Source organism: Callorhinus ursinus, unplaced genomic scaffold (genome assembly GCF_003265705.2).
Source record: "Callorhinus ursinus isolate GAN/ISIS: 27379988/994484 unplaced genomic scaffold, GSC_fseal_2.0 scaffold1, whole genome shotgun sequence".
Taxonomy (NCBI): domain Eukaryota; kingdom Metazoa; phylum Chordata; class Mammalia; order Carnivora; family Otariidae; genus Callorhinus; species Callorhinus ursinus.
The window spans coordinates 1,417,147-1,436,800 of NW_027397063.1; the positions used below are offsets into that span (position 1 = coordinate 1,417,147).

At 48.0% G+C, this 19,654-nt stretch overlaps 1 protein-coding gene across 5 annotated transcripts in view; it reads right to left on the minus strand.

The window, feature by feature from the left end:
* Positions 1–19,654, minus strand: part of DOP1B (DOP1 leucine zipper like protein B) — a 112,361-nt gene that overhangs the window by 61,162 nt on the left and 31,545 nt on the right. For all 5 annotated transcript variants that reach the window (XR_003208165.2, XM_073890920.1, XM_025871590.2 and 2 more), the window contains exons 3-7: positions 11,079–11,260; positions 10,517–10,687; positions 4,717–4,906; positions 1,934–2,032; positions 1,492–1,615 (exon numbers count right to left, since the gene is read on the minus strand). Coding sequence is in view for 4 of the 5 variants with exons in the window: in XM_073890920.1 (XP_073747021.1) it covers positions 1,492–1,615; positions 1,934–2,032; positions 4,717–4,906; positions 10,517–10,687; positions 11,079–11,260 (766 nt within the window). In the remaining variant the exon portion in view is untranslated. The remainder of the gene's footprint in view (positions 1–1,491; positions 1,616–1,933; positions 2,033–4,716; positions 4,907–10,516; positions 10,688–11,078; positions 11,261–19,654) is intronic.

Here is a 19,654-nt window from a genome sequence, read left to right on the forward strand (position 1 = left end):
GGGGAGGCAACTCATGGTACAAGGAGAGAGCGTGGACTCTGGGGCCGAGCCTAACAGGTCGGACCCAGCACTGAACTTGGATCCTGGGTCCTCTCTATACACAGCAAGTCAAGGCCAACTAGGACGGAGCTGAGCGTTTAGCAAAATCATCCTTTTGATAAAAATGCTTAAAGAGCCTGTAAATATTCTTCTATTCTTCATAAGCTTCCATGCAGTGGGTTCTGAAAGTTCTATAACCAGGGAGAAGAGAGGAAAGAAAGGGTTCAGAGAACTTTCTGACTTTGGTGTGAGAAGACCTCTATGTTGAGGGTTATAAAAGCGGTGAAGCAGGGGCACCTGGGTGGCTCAGTCGTTAAGCGTCTGCCTTCGGCTCAGGTCATGATCTCAGGGTCCTGGGATCGAGCCCCACGTTGGGCTCCCTGCTCAGCGGGAAGCCTGCTTCTCCCTCTCCCACTCCCCCTGCTTGTGTTCCCTCTCTCGCTGTGTCTCTCTCTGTCAAATAAATAAATAAAATCTTAAAAAAAAAAAAAAAAAGCGGTGAAGCAGAGGAGCAGTGAGACTACTCTGCATGGATGCGTCATGGTGGATGCATGTCCTTACACATCTGTCTACACCCACAGAAAGCACACCAGCAAGAGCAAGCCCTGATGGAAACCATGGAGTCTGGGTGATGACATGCCAGCGCTGGTTCATCGACTGGGACAAATGTGCCACCCTGGGGGGGGGAGGGGCGCCTGGGGGAAGCTGGGAACTCTTTCCACCTTCCTCTTAGTTTTGATGTGAACCTAAAACTGCTCTAAAAAAAAAAAGAGTCTAAAAAAAAAAAAAAGCTATGGAATCCTTTCACGGTTGCTTGGTATACCGCTTCTGCTCAGGTACACAAATGTGGGGATTTATAAAATTCAGAAAGTGCTAGCCTCCTAGCCCTGTGGTCTCCTGGACTCTTGTGTCTGTGAAGCCTTCCAACCAACAGTCAGGGGCTCCTACAAGTTTACAGGCTGTCTGCAGAAACACAAGCCTGGGTTTTTAAGCTCTCCCCTTAAGTTACCCAAATGTCTTACAAAACTGTCAATGCCACAAACATTCCCATCCATCCCAAACCATCTTTTACACAAACTCCGTAACATTTGTGGGTCTTCTCTCACACCCCCAAACCGATGAGACTTCTTTACAGCAACAAGCTTCTACTTGAATAAGGTTTAGCTACAATTTTTTTGTGGTATTTCAAGCTTCTTAAAATGGAGTTCAATATTCAATATTCAATAAATATCCCACTTATTTATGTCCCTGTTTTTAAATGTAATACCTGCAACATAACCAAAGCTACAGTGTAGCAGAACTCAACTGACTGGGCCATATTCAGTCAGCATGCTAACTTTCCATATCTCATAATTCAGAAACGTATCACAAAGATTGAAACTTGTTCCAAAAATCAGCACTAAAAGGTTTCACGTTAACTTTGACTTTCACTTGTTGGATACTGCTCAGTACCTAGTAACCACGCATAAAGTCTTCTGTTCAGAGACATGTCTCTCCTCAGTAGGGTCTGGGTGGCTGCTGACAGGATCTGCACGATTTCAGATCTGAGCAGGGGAATGGCTCTCTCACTGGAATCCTATTGGAGGACAAAGAACACTTTACTGCAAAGGGATGATGAAGTAGATTATTGGCTTTCTGACCCGAGGCCCCTCCTACCAGTCTATAAAGCTTTATCTTAAAAAGGTCATTCTCAAAAGGAGTTGGTTCTCCACAATGCCCACAGACAGAAGCCATTCAGTTTTTGCTATGGAAACGTCATCCTCACAAAAAGGAACAAGGATCTTTAATTGGCTGAAAGCAAACTGTGATCTGCCAACTGCCTGAGGTCTATCCCACCTGCCCCACGTCCTCAGGAAATACCAGTGACTTCCCTGGAAGAACACAAATGACTTACCAGACAGGTATAAAATGGAAAGAAGAACAGAACAATTTCCAGGTTATTTCTTTGCACCAGGACATTTGAGTCCAACAGTGAGGCACACAGAGACTTTACCTGTGAATGGTAAAACAGCATGAACATTTCACTCCCAAGACATTTAGCAGCATTTGCAGGCTACTGTTTACAGTCATAAAAATGAAACTAACTTTTCCTGGGAATCTTGAAACCACTGTGCGAAATCATGTGGAACAGATCAGTAAGGTGTAAATGTGGGAAATGTGGGTTCTAGCCCTAGAAGCTGGGGGGCAGGGTGTGTTGGAGGAGGTCATCGACAAGACGTGACCTGGCTGACCTGTGGAGCTGGAGATGCCTCACCTCCCTGGTCCTGGAATGTGCATTCTGCTTGCCCCCCCCTGCTCCAGAGGTCCCCGAGGGACACAGCCTTGAGACAGATGTGGCTTTGAAAACACCCACGCAGTATATGTGACTGAGCCCAGTTAAGGCCTCTACATAAACTTTTAAGATTTGGCAGGTGGGTACTGTATTGTATGGATGGAGGCTTCTGGGATTTGTCCTGCAAAACCAACCACCCTGACCTGCACGTACGCAGGCAGGTTAAGGAATGTTGTGTGTGAGACTCGTGCTGCATAGGTGACCTCAGGAGCTGGTTAGTGGACATTAGCTGACCTCCAGGTCAGAACTGGCCCTTTTGGTCTGGATGCCAAGAGTTATGAAATTTGCCTTGCATCCCCTCCTGCTCCAGGTTGGGCTGGCCCCCCCGGAATGGAATCCGGGCGAGGAGGCGAGCACACCCAGTCCGGCTCCTTGAAGATATAAAGACATGATAAAATAAGAATGCAGTTCGCACCAAACTGAACATAGGTGAATAACTGTTTAACTTCAGACCTCATCATTTGCTCTATAAACACGGCCTTATGGGGATAGTCAGTCTCAGCTGAGGGGAGGATGCTCCGCCCAGGCCTCTCCATCGGGACTCCAGCCTGGCTGTCTCCACGGGGTTTCCCCAGCTAGTGAGGTTGGATGTTGTAAGTACCCGATTTGATGGAACTCTGTCTTATTCTCCTTTACTGCTTACTATTGCCCTCATCTATACACAGATTTCCCTTTTCTTGTTTTGATTAGATTTTTATAATATCAAAAAAGTGTTTTTTCCCCTTCAAAACTGAGAGTACGGCTGCTGTGAATCTTTTCTTCAGAACAGACGTGGAGATCTACCGGACCTGTGGCCTCCCAAGACAAGCCAAGTAAGTTCCCTTGCTTATTAAACTGCCCACCTACCAACCTGGAGTGGCTCGCCTCTCCCTTTGGTCTCTCCCTGCCCTCCGCATACACGGGCCAGCTTCGGGTGACACCCAGAAGCTCCCAAGGAGGCTGTTAACTAACAGTGTGACATCGAAGAATCGGTCAGCTGCAGCCCTCGCATGTTCCATCTGAGAGCTGGAGAGGCTTGGACCAGAGGGTCAGGTTCTAAGACCTCAAATTCTATGATCCTAGAAAGGAATGCCTTGAGGTTCCAATAGGGACTTCTGGCTAACCTAAAACTCCAAAGACATTCCATTAAATGGACTCCAAACCAAGTCAATACATATTTTGTGTGTCTTTTCCAAATACAGATACATGTGATACAGAAGAGCCATAAGAGAAATGCTAATAAAAAGCTACGAGACTTTAGAAGAGGGGAGGGAGAGATCATTCAACTGGGGAAAACAACCCAAGTCTGTGGGAAGGCTGAGCTGGAAGGACAGTGGGGATGTGCATGGAGGTCATCAAGAAGGGATGGGGAGTGAGTGCAAGGAGCCAGGAGGTGGCATCACAGACCTACAGGCCAGGCTGGGCAGTCCATTTGGGAGTGCAGAAGGCCTGAAGGGAGGGCAAGGCATTGGTGGGTTGGGAGTGGACTTACAATACTCTTGAGTTTGGACTTTATCTGTAGGCAAGAGGAATCCAGATATATTTCAAGCTAAGCAAAGCTATGTTTTAGCAAAGCAAAGAGCTAAGAGCGATCAAAAAAGCCTGGATGGGCAGAGGATGGGATGGGGAGGAGCCAGTTGGAAGATTATGGCAAGGTCCAAGCAAGCATCAGAAGCTGAAGGAAGCAGGGCAGTGAAAATGGAGACACACAAGCCTGTTAGGGTTTACCACCAGGTGGCGACAGACTGCAGGCCATTAGACACACAAGCTGTAAGTTTCGGGAGAAGGGAAAGATCCGGGGGGGTCATGAGGAGACAGCCTCGCCAGGGAAGAAAGCAGCCCTCCGAAGGGCCTGGGGATGGATATCCGAAGAACTCTGACAGTCTTGGCTTGAGAGCAGCCAGAGGAGAGGACGACGGCAGGAGCAGGACTGAGAGACAGAGACCGGAGGAGGAGGGAGCCTGAGGTGGGGGGGGGGGGCAGTGAGACACAGGCCGGGGAGGAAGCAAGGTTCTAGCTAAAGCAGGAGACTCTACGAGGCCCCTGGAGCGCTGCTTACAGCTAACCGTACCACTGAAGCCTGGGGGCGCCTCCAGAAGGGCCCTCTTTAGGTGCAAATATGTACCTGAATATGTCAATCCTTAATGCATATGTGAAAGACCACCACCACCGTCCTGGGTTTCACCCTGCGTACTGACGCCTCCTGTCTTGCTCTTAAGCAGAGCGCACACACTCTGACGCCCAGGACACCTCCATTTCCCTGCTGCTCACACCAATGTCCCTTTGCAGCCCCAGCTGGCAACCTGTGCACGAGGAAGCCGGCCCCGCCTGCCCCGCTCTGCCCCCCTGATGAGCAAAGCACCCACCGTGAGATGGTAATCCGTCCCCAGCATGTACTTCTGCTCCTTGCCCGGGCAGTCCCTGCTGATGTGGCCCACCACAAAGAGCGAGGCGGGAAGGCGGATGGCCGGGCTCACCAGGACGCTCCCCCAAAGGGCAGCGTAAAACACCTCTCTACCGACCACCAGGGACAGTCTCAGGAGCAGAGCGTCTGTTCTGTGGACAAGAGATACGGGCTGTAAGGGCTCGGTCCCAGCAGCCACCGCTTGCTTGGCCTCTTCCCCCCTGCCCCCGTGGAACCCCATTTCCTCATCCTCCTGAGTGGCGGCCATCTCTTGCCTTTCTGTTCTGTCCACCTGCCAGTGGCCACTGAAATGGAGTTTGCTAAGACAAACATGTCCCCAAGATGTACGGCCTCTTGGCCAATAGGAAGTGTCTGACTGGTTGTGTCTGTGGATCTGCAGGAAGGGCCATTCCACCGCCACAAAGGGACGAGCGGATCAGCCTCAAGAGGTTGGTGCAACTGACTGGAGACTTAAGAAATGATAAAGATCCCCCCACTTGAGCACAGTCAGGGGACATTTGACTTTAGAAACACTGGGGTAGGGCGCCTGGGTGGCTCAGTTGGTTGGGCGACTGCCTTCGGCTCAGGTCATGATCCTGGAGTCCCGGGATTGAGTCCCGCATCGGGCTCCCTGCTCAGCAGGGAGTCTGCTTCTCCCTCTGACCCTCTTCCCTCTCGTGCCCACTATCTCTCATTCTCTCTCTCTTAAATAAATAAAATCTTAAAAAAAAAAAAAAAAAAAACACTGGGGATAAAATTTGCCGGGGCCTCCCACTCGACAAATTCCACAAAGCCTGTCACTCTGCCCACTCTGCCCGGGCTTCCACAAAGCGCGCCCCTATGTTGACTTCCGCTCTGGAACGTTCTCCTGCTGATGCCTGACATTTCTTTGTCCCTTATCTCTATCTGGGTCTCTCTCCCCTGACACGCCATCAGCAACTTCATGTCCGTCCTTTAAGAGAAGCAGTGTCATCAGCAGGTCTGGGTTTGTTTTTTCCATGGATACTGACCAAGGCCAGGCCCCCCGCCTCTGCTCCGTGGCCTGTGTGCAGCTGACTAGGGCACCTGCCCTGTCAACAATGGAAACGGCTTTGGTAGGCCGATGAGAGCCGCTGTTGATAAAACAGCAGAAGCAAATTCCCACAGGGGGATTTCACTGAATGAGTGGACAGACTCAAAATCCAAAAGCATTCCACCCCTCGCGTCTCCTATTTGCAAAGAAGACACACAAACATCACAGAAGGAGCAGCCCAGTGTGATGCAGTGGGCTACCCAGCTTCCTGGAGTCAGGCCTCTGTTGTCTAAATCCCGTGTCTGCTTCCTGGCAGTGGTCCCTAGGACGAATGTACATGTTAGCTGTCAGCTAGGAGATACAGAAGAGAGAGGGAGATGTTCTGAGCAGGACTGGAGAGTCTCGTGTAAAACCCCGCATGGACGAACAGAGTCAGCGCTCGGGCCCCACTGCCTGCCATGACCACCGGGTCTGCATCCTTAGCATCTGGATGATCACCGGCCACACAGGTTGCACTCAAAACCATTGTGAAATGAATGCCACCCCTTCCCTTTTATTACGACTCAAATCGTCTTCAGCTTACTTTTCAATAATCAGTTCAGGGTATACAAAGACTTTTCATACAAAAATTTATCTACTACCATTTTTTTTTTTTTTTTAAGATTTGAGAAAGAGAGAGAGAGAGTGCATGCATGCACATGAAGGGGGAGGGGCAGAGGAAGAGAGAGAGATTCTCAAGCAGACTCCCCACTGAGTGAGGTGCCCAACACAGGGCTCGATCCCACGACCCTGAGATCATGACCTGAGCCAAAATAAGGAGTCAGATGCTTATCCGACTAAGCCACCCAGGTGCCCCTACTACCTTTTTATATTAATAGTGAATTTTGTTTTTTTTAAAGCTAGTCTGAACTCTTTTGTCTCATAAAATATGTGAATTTTACCGTGCAAATGATGCACAGTATCATCTTTATAGAAAAACAAAACTGAAGAGGTATGAGTAACAGCCAAATGTTTAGGAAAAGCATACAAAAGGGTTTAGTGGCTAAAGATACCGACTGATCTCCTATCGAGGCTGAGCAAACAAATACGGCTTATCTTGCCCAGCTCTGAAAATAGTGCAGCAAAGGCCCCAATTTGAGGCAGAGGCATGGTGCAGCAGGTGGGCCAGATGGGTCACTGTCCCCTGGGCAGACAGGATGTCCCTGAGCTAGGCAGATTCCTACAGTAGGAGATTAATTGAGAAAGCCCCTGGGAGTGCTCCCCTCTCCCCAGGATCCCCCTCAGGGGAAGACTGACGCTTAGATAAAACCCATGGCAAACACTGCAGTGTACACACTGATACCACGTTCCCCTTCGCTCAGAACAGTGTATTCCCAAAGTCAGTTGCACAGAACACTGGCCACGAGCTGGTCCACAGACAAGAAATCTGGGTAATGCCACCTCAGCTATCTCTTCTTCAATATTCAGAATGCACCAGCTAGTTTTCTTTATTAAAGAAATGCAGCTTAAGTCTCATTTTATCCTAAAAAAATAGACATTAAAAAAGTAAACGATGCCATGGCTCACAAAACGGTGATTATGACAAGCCTTGGCTATGGAAAGCACAGCGAAGAGCAAAGATAACTGGGTTAAGAGGCAAGTAACTCTCTACTAAATAAGAATCACTCCCATCATCTCAGACATGAAATTCCAAAATTAGCACACACATTTGAGAGTCTTTTCTATTAGAAATCGAATCTTTTCTATTTAGAATCTTTTCGAATCTTTTCTATTTAGAATCAACCAGCAACCTCCAAACCCTTCCTACTTCCATCCCTCCTGCCTCACCCTGGCTGGCGTGCTCATGCCTCCTGTGAACACCAGCTCACTCGCATGACACCAACACGCTCTCCTCTATTCGATGGACAGCAAGTGACACAGACTGCTTGCCATGAACCCGAAGCCTTTCCCAACTTTGGCCAGGTAGCCACTTGCCTAGTGGACGGTCCTGGAAAGCCAGGCTATCACAAGAGCAAAGAGCTTGGGGCGTGAGCATCTGAAGGAGCACAACAGTGACAACAGCGACCTGCATCACCACAGGTCAGGTCCATGTCCAGAGGGGTAAAAAAAATTCTAGAACCAGCAGAGCTCACCGTGGTGCCTGGAATCAACCAAAAGAAAGGTCAATAAATATGTTTCCAGGCGCCTGGGTGGCTCAGTCAGTTAAGCGTCCAACTCTTGATTCTAGCTCAGCTCATGATCTCATGGGTCATGGGACTGAGCCTCGAGTTGGGCTCCATGCTCAGCGGGGAGTCTGCTTGAGATTCTCTCTCTCCCTCTTCCTTTGCCCCTCCCCCTACTCACTTGCACGCTCTCTCTAAAATAAATAATCTTAAAAATATATATATATATATATATATATATGTTTCAACTACTATTTAAATGGGGCTCTCTCAACCCTGACATGATGGACTTTGGGCCAGATAAGCCTTCGTCACAGGGACAATCATGTCACTGCAGGATGTTTAGCGCTAGACGCCAGTAGCACCCTCTCTACCCTGTGGTAACAGCCGAAAGAATGATGCCAAATGTCCCTGGGGGATATGAATCAGCCCAGCTGAGAACCGCGGACTCACATTTCTGCTTGCTTACAGACCTCTGCGAATAGTCACCTTTCCCCCAAATCCTCAGAAGAGGAGTCTGGAACTTTCTCCACACTACTTCTGCTTTCTCAGTGCAGCAAAACGCAGTTGTGAAGCTACTTCATGGGCACTTGAAAGAAGAAAATCTGGCCAGGAGTAATTTGCAGGCACACAAGGATTAGAAAGCCAGGGTGAAGCATTAGTCCTAACACTGGCCAGAGTTTCATGGACAAGCACAAGCCAGGAACAGTCTGCGCCTCCAGGGAACTTGTGAGTCACCCGGCCTGCAGCGGTCCCAGCCTAACTCAGCCCTCTGTGTTTGCTGCCAACAGGGACATCAGGACCCTCCCCCTCACCCCCCACCCCGCCCTTTCCTGTTCCTGCACAGTGTTTGCTGGGGGTGTCTGCCTCGGCTCCTGAACACTTAGGGGAAGAAAGAGTTGCCAACTTCTCTCAAACTAACATGGATACAGAGACCAAAGACTCTGGTGCAGTCATCCCAATTACTGTGCCCATACACACCCACTCAGAGATTCTAGAACTCTCGACCAGCATCCACCTCGGAGAGCTGATAACGAATGGCTTTGGGGTGCTGCCGACACTGGGCCTGGTTTTCTCTCATGGCTCCATCTACTCAGTGATTCATGCAGCTCTACTCAGCTCTTGGTTCGATGTCAAGAAATCACACCCAAAAAATCCATGTTAAGCAACTTTAGCAAATGTTCAAATGAACCCTCACTGATCAACTAAGAGAACGCACAAAAACACCCCAACTATTTACACTCTTCTGGTGTGATTCATTCTTACAAATTAAAAAAAAAAAACAACTGCAATACATTTTGGGAACTGATGTGCTCATCTGTCAGATGATGGAAAAAACATTTATATACACTGTGATACACGGATCTGTTTGGGAAACATGAATGGGCCAGAACTTCTAGAAAGAGCCTGGGACAGATCTGAGAAGCGTCCTCTCGCTGACTTCTACATGACCTTCCGCTCATTCCCTCCACACACCTACCAATCCTGCGTTTGGCCACAGGCTTAAAATAGCCCCAAGACAGACTCTGCCTCCTAAGGAAGTAGATCCTACCGACCCGACCCACTGCAAAGGTGGACTCATTACTGGGAAGTGGGAAGCCACCACCTGCTCTATGTGAAAGCTTGAAATGTTTGAAGTGCAAATTTTTGGTTAGGTTTATCAAATTCTACTGTAAATGCTCATGACTTAAATGTACCCTTGGTCACTGGCCACAATCCCTCAAACCATTCTAATTATTTGGTTTCTCTGAGTTTAGGGGAGCACTCCAAATAGACCTTGGATTGATTCCTTGATTCCACCCCAGCCCCCCACACCCCGCCCCCCCAGTCACAGCCAATGTGACAAAGGCGGTGTGGCTGGGGCCTCTGGCATGGGGGAAATGTGAGCAGTGCATGGTGTAATCAAATGGAAACTTTTGCAAGCACAGAGGTTTCTAAACCTCCCATTCAGGTTGCACATGGCTCTTAAAGCAGGTCCTATTAACAGAGGTTAATCACAGCGATCACTCAGAATGATTAATATGATGGTAGTGAGCTCTTAATGTGATGATTCCCCAGAGAAACAGGATACTGTGTACATCCAATAGTCTGGATGGATTTATGCTTTCTTCTGCTCCTAAGCATGACCAAAAATAACCCCTGCATGAACTTTTATGCATACGAGCTTTACAAATTTCCCCAAAGTGCTGCTGAAATTTGTCAAGCTATTCTGCTTAGCATCGCCTTTGCGAGCCCCAGCCATCAGTGAAGCATGGCTCTGCTTCGCCAGAGAAGCAGCCTAGTATAACGGGAAGAAGGAAGGCTTTGGAATCTGACCTATGTGGCTTAGGATCCCAGCTCTGCCACTCGCTGACCGTGGGACTCTGGGAAACCTTCTCACTTTCTGACTCTCACCTGTGACTGCAGGCAATTCCCAGGAGGACACGGTATTTGGTCAGAGACCAGCACAGCAATGTCAAGCATCACCCCGACTTCTGCACCTTTCCCTGCCGCGCAGACCCCTGTACCTCCCTCCCCGCTTCTCCCAAAGCAGCAGCATCACACACAAGCCACAGAACTGTCAGCACATCCGTCAGGATGAGACCCACCTGTCATAGATCTCAGAGCCCTCCTCCAGGCCGGGCAGCAGGCCCACAATGAAGGCCTGGAGACTGGGCAGGAGCAGCTTCTGCAGTGGGAGAAAGTACTTCTCGTACAGGCCAAGCAGCACGGGCCTCACCGACATGGCCGCGTTTGCCAGAAGAGGAAACAAGCCACAGCTTTGGAAAAGAAAAAAGGGAGAGGAGGGACAAATGAGACACCGAATCAGGAGTTTGCAACCATCACCCGGCCACAGGGAGTTTTCAGAAGCAGCCAGCCAGCCGTTTACACTGGGGCTGCAGATGTTTGCTTATCACGGGATGGTCCCACCATACTGTTCTGCAAAGAGCAGGCATCTAGACAGTAGGTCCGTCATGGTTGTACCTGGAACACACTTAAAGAAAGGCCTGGGAGGGTGTGCTCCAGACGTGAGCGCTGGTTATCTCCTGCTGGCGTCTTTATGATGAATTGTTGCTCACCACTCCCTATTTTGCCATTTTCTCATCTTATGAACCGAAATACGGATTATTCAGGTAATAAGAATGTAATATGGTAGGGAAGCTACTATACCTGTATAGGAACAAATCCTTGGCCAGCCATTTGGTCCCCACAATTTTGAAGATAATCTCATAGGTTTCTAGGGCTTTTAGGTGCACACCGCTGGGCAAAGCAGGATGCAAGCACTGAGCTAACCTCTTGCTGATAATGAGCCGTCTTGGCAATAAGGAATACCTCAGGTTACTCTGAAGGGCCTGGAAAACAAGAGGGAAAACATGAGGAAGAAGGGAGCGACATTTACCATGTAAAGTAAATCTTCCAGGGCCAGGAAGACACGAGCAGATGCAAAAGGAAGATACAGGGCCTGCATGGGGAACACCGGGGGGGCCATGAGCCAGGGACCAGGGACATGGGTATCAGCAAAGCCCCTAGCAATGCTGGAGATGAGGCAGGCATCAGAATCAAGAGCAAGAGAGACCCTGTCACCATAAGACCAACTCCTCAGTCACACACGGAAACCCGGGTACCGGTGAGGGCTCCAGTCCACACCCGAGGCTAAGCAGAACATAGACTATATGGGGGGGGGGGGGGGGAGACTTGACCCTCATCCCTAAGAAGACCCTTGTCTGTGCGCTGGGGAAGCCCTTGGCATCTTCTGGGGAAGAAGAGGTCTGAATGAATTTTCCCCATCATTCTCCTAGCTCAGCTTCACAGGCAGGTGGCTCTGAGTGAGGGGTCACCCCAGAAGAGACGGGGGGCACACCTCTAGGCCATGACTCCTGGCATCTTCAGCACTTGGTGATCCTGCTGGGTGGGAAGGATCCACGTCCCACAGGAGAAATGCCCCACTCTGCCAGGCCTCTGCCGACTGGACACAGACCTTGTCTACACTAAAGCAGCCTGGGTATTTGTGGTAGCTGAGGAACACGGGCAGAAGTGTGAGCGGATCACTGCCGTTCTGCACGGCCTCAAGTGACCATGGGCAGAGTGCTGTGGCTGGGTGGCTCCTCATGACTCAATCTCATAATACAAAGTGTCTGTCATTATGGAACAATCCACAAATATTTGCTCAAAGCCTACAGGGTGAAGTCCACGCTTCTTAAAAAGCCACTCAAAGGCCTCCATAGCATGACTCCTGCCTGCTTTGCCTCCTCTGCCCCCATCCCCATCTCTTAATACTTCAGCTTCAAACTTTGTAGCAACACAGATCCATCTGTGGTTCCTGCCTGCCCCTCTGCCCAACCTCCTTCCTGTCCACCTGGCTAATTTTCCTCACATGAGATTTAGCATCTCCTTTCCTGGAGGCAGAATGGTCCCTGCCCTGGCAGGGCGCCCCATCCTGCATGTTTAGTGACTCCTGCCCTGGGCTACATGTGCACATCTGTCACCGATTTACAACTGTCCTAATGATTATCAGCTCCGGGGCTGACTTAGGCGGGGAGCAACTGGAGGGCTGGGTATGCGGTCTTCTCCTCTGTGGTTTTCAACACTCTGCACAGAGCCTAAAACAAAGCAGGTGTTCTGGAAGAATGTCACAAGATGTGTGTGATGCCAACCGCATTCTATCTGTGTCTCCCAACCGCTGGTCCCTGGACCATATGGTCTTAGGGCCATGACAGCTTTCTTTTTATAAACAAAGAAAACAATCCTGCCCCTAAAATATACGCTGAGGTTATGCAGGAGGTAAAGGGAAAGGAAGGAAAATAATATTTTTCATCGAAAGCCTGTAGTCTAATTGAACGCTCAAATTCAATAAATCCGCATCTCGGAGGAAAAAAAAACCATATAACTAGAGGTCATCGAGAAATACCTTAAAACATTATATATAAAAATCTTTTATTTTAAAACGAAGGGAAAGCCAACAAAATAATTTCTTAACGATTTTATTTATGAGAGAGAGAGAGAGAGGGAGAGAGAATCTCAAGCAGACTCCATGCTGAGCACAGAGCCACTTCCTGTGCATCCAATAGGATAATCGGATTTTTTTTTTTTTAAGTAGGCTCCATGCCTACTTATGGAGCATGGAGCCCAACATGGGGCTTGATTGAACTCACGACCCTGATATCATGACCTGAGCTGAAATCAAGAGTCAGACACTTAACTGACTGAGCCACCCAGGTGCCCCCAAAATAATTTTTTTTAAATGTGCTCCTGTCAAAACAAATCCTGAGGTAAGCTGAAACACATGCTGTAACAGGATAAGAACAAAGTGAGACAGCTTTGGCGGAGGGGAAATGAATGTGCCAAATGCACAGGAAACTGCATTTTATTATGGACATTTTCAAACACATAGAAAAGCAGATGGAACAGCAATATAACGCTCCCCTGGCTTCAACGAGTATCCAGTGCCGGCCAGTCCTGAAGACTCGGCTTTTAGAAAATCATGTCTGTGACTCAGCCGGCCGTGGGCTTTCTCCAGGGCCTCTGTCTTCACCTGTAGCAACTGTTTTTGTCAAGAGCAAGCACTTGTGTGGGTTTTTTTCTAAGATTTTATTTATTTGAGAGAGAGACAGAGAGAGTATGAGCCAGGGGAGGGGAGAGGCAGAGGGAGAAGCAGACTCCCCGCTGGGTGTGGAGCTGGACACGGGGCTCAATCCCAGGACCCTGAGATGATGACCTGAGCCAAAGTCAGACGCTTCACCGACTGAGCCGCCCAGGTGCCCCCAAGCACCTGTTTATTAAGTCACTACCCACTCTCATATTGCTCAGTGTATTCCAAGGACTCCTGCTGCTTGAGATAGAAAAGATGGGGCACACCCAGTGTGGTGGGTCACCTGGGACTCACCAGCATTTGTCTTCCTTGGGCTGTGCATGTCCAGAATCCCATTTCTCTGCCCTTTTGACCCTGGGTGTGGCAGAATGACTGACTCTGGCCAGTGGGGTGAGTGGAACAATATGTGTCATGCAGGCCACAGACTTTAAAAGCCAACTCAAAGCTTGTTGCATTCTCTTTTCTTGACTCTAAGATCATGGACATGTGGGTTGAGCTGAAGCTCCTCCCAGCCTGGCTCCCTCAGAAATTATAAAACAGAAATCACGTGCTGACCCAGTGAGGCAGAACTCAACCATGTAAAACTCACTGAGATTAGGGATTGTTTGTTACCATGGCATAACCCTCTCTATCCTGACTGATAAACCTCTTCCCACATAAATGCAATTACAACGAACCACAACCATCCATTCCAAATGAATGAGGCTGCTTGCTATTTCTTTTTCATTTAAATGTGTGACTTAATTTATTTGAAAAAAGACATAGGAAAAGAAACATAACAAGCACTGAGGCTGTGACCAGTAAACGAGGAATAGATTATTCACTGTTTGCTGTCTGTGTTAATCCACGCAAACATGGCATGTCTGAGAAAGGGACTCAGTGCTGTCGAGGGAAAGGTGGAAAGATAAAGGAAGCTGTCGGATCTGAAAATTCAGCAAAAACAAAGGATATAAACAGACCATACTTAAAAAATGAGAAACTGCTTGTCGTTCCTGGTAAGAAAAACGCAATTAAAACTACAAGAAAGTACTATTCTTTTCACGCATCAGGCTCTCAAGTTAGATCAAAGCACACAAGTTCAGGAGCGGAGCACAGCCACGGAGAGACCGTGAGCCAAGCTGAGTTCTTCACCGAGTTAGGATGTAGCCAGACAGACCCTGCAAGCCTGCTCCTTGGGGTGGTTAGGAGATTGAACATTTCTGCATCATTTTCATCACTAATCATGGGGCTAAAATTGTGCCTAGGTCATAGTGGCTGTGCTAACCCACTTCCCATAGAGCCTGGCACTTAACAGGTGCTTTCACACTGAGGCCAGGCAAACAAACAAGACTGCAATATTATAATTCTGGTTTACCATGTGAGCTTGAGGATGAGAAGCTGACATTCCATCCCACCATTTGCTTGTTGGGCAATTTCTGACTATGGTTTCATCTATAAAAATGGAAATCACGGCAGCTCACAAAGTTGCAAGCATCAAATGAGACACCCCCTACAAAGAGTAGAGCAATGTCTGCCACCCAGGAGGCAGCCAGCAAACACGACCTCTTATCATGACAAACCAAAAATGAAGCACAACAGAGAGATGGACAGAAGATGCATTCTAAGACAATCCACTGAAACCCAGTCATTTACAGGCAATGCCCTTTACTGTCCCAAAAGTAAACAAGGACACTAGTTAGGTATGTTGATGAAGAAGGATGAGAAATACATCGAATCAGAAAAGCAAAGCTCAAACTGCTCTGTGTTTGGAGGTAAGATCCCTGCAGACCCAAAATATGATGAAAATCCCAAGAGACACTGTAGCCAAGGAGGAAATCTGCATCGATGAGGTGCAGTTGGGGAACATGAAATTTCCTTTTAAGAAGACAGAGTAAAAGATAAATAGTAATTAATATTTAGGATTAAAAGGGAAAATAAAATATTTCCTAAATGATATTTAAGGAAAATTTCTAAACAAACATTTTGCAAGTCTTTTTTTTTTTTTAAGATTTTATTTATTTGACAGAGCGAGAAAGATAGTGAGAGAGAGAGAATAAACAAGCAGGGGGAGGGCAGGCAGAGGGAGAGGGAGAAGCAGGCTCCTTGCTGAGCAAGGAGCCCAAGGCTCTACCCCAAGACCCTGGGATCATGACCTCAGCCGAAGGCAGACACTTAGCCACCCAGGCGCCCCAACATTTTGCGAGTCTTAAAACTGAAGATTAGAATCACCAGTTGAAAATACTTTGCATGCAGTGGATTCGGAGCACTTCTGGAAACAAAGGATTCCCCTACCAGAGCTCCTCCTCCCCCAGAGCGACAGACTTCATGCAGGAAATGAGGCTGTGAGCCCCATTTAAAAACACCTTCTGTGAACATGGACTGTTTTTCCATCTCTTTGTGGCTTCCTCAATTTCTTTCATAAGTGTTTTGTAGTTTTTAGAGTACAGATCCTTTACCTCTTTGGTTAGGTTTATTCCTACGTATATTATGGTTTTTTGTGCAATTGTAAATGGGATCGATCCTTTCTTTTTCTTCTGTCTCATTGTTAGTGTATAGAAATGCATCTGATTTCTGTGCACTGATTTTACATCCTGCCACGTTGCCGAATTCCTGGATGAGTTCTAGCAATTTGGAGGCGGAGCCTTTTGGGTTTTCCACATAAAGTATCATGTTATCTGTGAAGAGTTTGACTTCTTCATTGCCAGTTTGAATGCCTTTTCTTTTTGTTGTCTGATTGCTGAGGCTAGGACTTCTAGTACTATGTTGAACAACAGTGGTAATAGTGGACATCCTTGTCGTGTTCCTGACCTTTGGGGAAATGCTCTCAGTTTTTCCCCATTGAGAATGATATTCGCTGTGGGCTTTTCCTATATGACTTTTATGATATTGAGATATGTTAAAATGTCTATGTTACCCAGAACAATCTATACATTCAATGCAACCCCTATCAAAATACCATCAACTTTTTTCACAGAGCTGGAATAATCCTAAAATTTGTATGGAACCAGAAAAGACCCTGAATAGCCAGAGGAATGCTGAAAAAGAAAACCAAAGCTGGCAACATCAAAATGTCAGACTTCAAGCTATATTACAAAGCTATAATCATCAAGACAGTATGGTACTGGCACAAAAACAGACACATAAACCAACAGAATAGAATAAAGAACCCAGAAATGGACCCTCAGCTCTATGGTCAACTAATCTTGGACAAAGCAGGAAAGAATATCCAATGGAAAAAAGACAGTCTCTTCAATAAATGGTGCTGGGAGAATTGGACAGCCACATGCAGAAGAATAAAACTGGACCATTTTCTTACACCACACACAAAGATAAACTCAAAATGGATGAAAGACCTAAATGTGAGAATCCATCAAAATCCTAGAGGACACAGGCAGCAACCTCTTCAACCTCAGCTGCAGCAACTTCTTGCTAGACGGGTCTCCAAAGGCAAGGGAAACAAAAGCAAAAATGAACTACTGGGACGCACAGCAAAGGAAACAGTTAAGAAAACTAAAAGACAACCGACAGAATGGGAAAAGACATTTGTAAATGACATATCAGATAAAGGGCTAGTCTCCAAGATCTATAAAGAACTTATCAAACTCAACACCCAAAAAAAACAATCCAGTCAAGAAATGGGCAGAAGACATGAACAGGATTAAAAGGGAAAATAAAATATTTCCTAAATGATATTTAAGGAAAATTTCTAAACAAACATTTTGCAAGTCTTTGCAAGACTTTTTTTTTGCAAGAAATAAAATGTTCTTTCTCCAAAGAAGACATACAAATGGCCAACAGACACATGAAAAAATGCTTCACATCACCTGGCATCAGAGAAATACAAATCAAAACCACAATGAGATACCACCTCACACCAGTCAGAATGGCTAAAATTAACAAGTCAGGAAACGACAGATGTTAGTGAGGATGCAGAGAAAGGGGAACCCTCCTACACTGTTGGTGGGAATGCAAGCTGGTGCAGCCACTCTGGAGAACAGTATGGAGGTTCCTCAAAAAGTTAAAAATAGAGCTACCCTACGACCCAGCAATTGCACTCCTGGGTATTTACCCCAAAGATACAGATGTAGTGATCCGAAGGGGCAACTGCACCCTAACGTTCATAGCAGCAATGTCCACAATAGCCAAACTGTGGAAGGAGCCAAGATGCCCTTCAACAGATGAATGGAAAAAGAAGATGTGGTCCATATATACAATGGAATATTACTCAGCCATCAGAAAGGATGAATACCTAACATTTACATCGACGTGAACGGAACTGGAGAGTATTATGCTGAGCAAAATCAGTCAATGAGAAAGACAATTATCATGTGGCTTCACTCATGTGTGGAATATAAGAAACAGCACAGAGGATCATAGGGGAAGGGAGGGAAAACTGAATGGGAAGTCATCAGAGAGGGAGAAAAACCATGAGAGACTCTCAACTCTAGGAAACAAACTGAGGGCTGCTGGAGGGGAGGTGGGTGGGGGGATGGGGTAACTGGGCGATGGGCATTAAGGAGGGTGCGTGATGTGATGAGCACTGGGTGTTACACGCAACTGATGAATTACTGAACACTACATCTGAAACTAATGATGTACTATACATTGGCTAAATGAATTAAAAAACAAGAACAACAAAGCAAAACAAACAGCTTCTGGGTGAGCAGTATTAAGTAGCATCTCGCAAAGGTCCCTGAAGGGGAACACAAGCCAACTCTTGGTGCCGTTAAGGAAACAGTGGCCACCACGAAGATTCCCACTCTGGCTCTCCCAAATTCTCCAAGACTTTTCCTTTAGGTTCGCTGAGGGCTAATGCATGGCCAGGAGGGGACCATTCCATGTTTTCAGGGCAAACTTAAAAGGGAACAAGTCATCCAATGATTCATCCCCCCACTTTGGCTGCTAAAGATTTAGAGCTCAGGGTGGTGGTTCAGCCATGGTTGCTTTCTTCCGTGAGCCACTGACTCAGGAGCTCCTCTACCTGGGAGCTGTCGACTCAGGCATCCCTGGACACGAGGAAGTGTTTGGCCCATGTGGCCAGCCCACTTTTAGGATCTGAAAAACACCTCTCAGTAGGAAACTGGAGGCCTTCTGCTGCATCCTTGCTGAGAGCAAGATCAAGCCAGATGCCCACGGCTGTCGCAGCTTTTCAAAAAGAAAATGTTCTATTTAGAAGAGCCCTGGCCTAGGAGGTTTCAAAACTGAGTGCTGTGCATTGCTGGTGGGAATGTAAAATGGTGCAATTGCTGTGCAAACAGGATGGTGGATCCTCAAAAGATTAGGGGTGCCTGGCTGGCTCAGTCGGCAGAGCACGTGACTGTTGATCAGGGGGTCATAAGTTCAAGCCCCCACCTTGGGTGGAGAGTTTACTTAAAAAAAACAAACAAAATTGGCGGAGCAAGATGGCAGAGGAGTAGGAGACCTGGATTTCGTCTGGTCTCAGGAATTCAGCTGAATAGGGATCAAACCATTCTGAACACCTACGAACTCAACAGGAGATGGAAGAAGAGTAGCAACAACTCTGAACAGAGAAGCGACCACTTACTGGAAGGTAGGACGTGTGGAGAAGTGAATCCGAGGCGATATTGGGCGGGGGGGAATAGACGGTGGGGGAGGGGGCCTCCGTCGGCCGCTTCTGGCAAGTGCTAGAGCCACGGAGCACAAAATCGGACCTTTTAGAAGTCGGCTCCGCTGAGGGACGTCGCTCCAGTGGCTAAGGGGGGGGGGGGGGAACCCTCGCAGGACAGTGGGGTCTCAGGACCCTCGGGGTCACAGAAAGACTGGGGGTGCCTGAGTGCGGCAGAGCTCCCAGGTATCGGAGCGGGGAAGCCGGCTGCAGAGACGGAGCCGAGGCGCGGGCTCTCAGCTCGGGGTGGCCATAAACTGTGATCCGCGGCCCAGTCGGGCCACTGCTCCTCCAGCAGGCACCCAACAAGCGGCAGATCCGGGGAGACTCCCCTTCCTCCCCCGGGAGGAGCGGCGCACCTCAGGGATCTGCTGGGTTTGGAGACTCCACACGGGGTCGGGTGCCAGAGATAGAAACGCTCGGTCACAGGCCGGGTGAGCACGGAGTGCGGCTGGAGACCAGGGAGATGGGAGTGATTGACTGCTTTTCTCTGGGGGCGCACTGAGGAGCGGGGCCTCGAGTTCTCAGCTCCTCCGGGCGGAGATTGGGGGG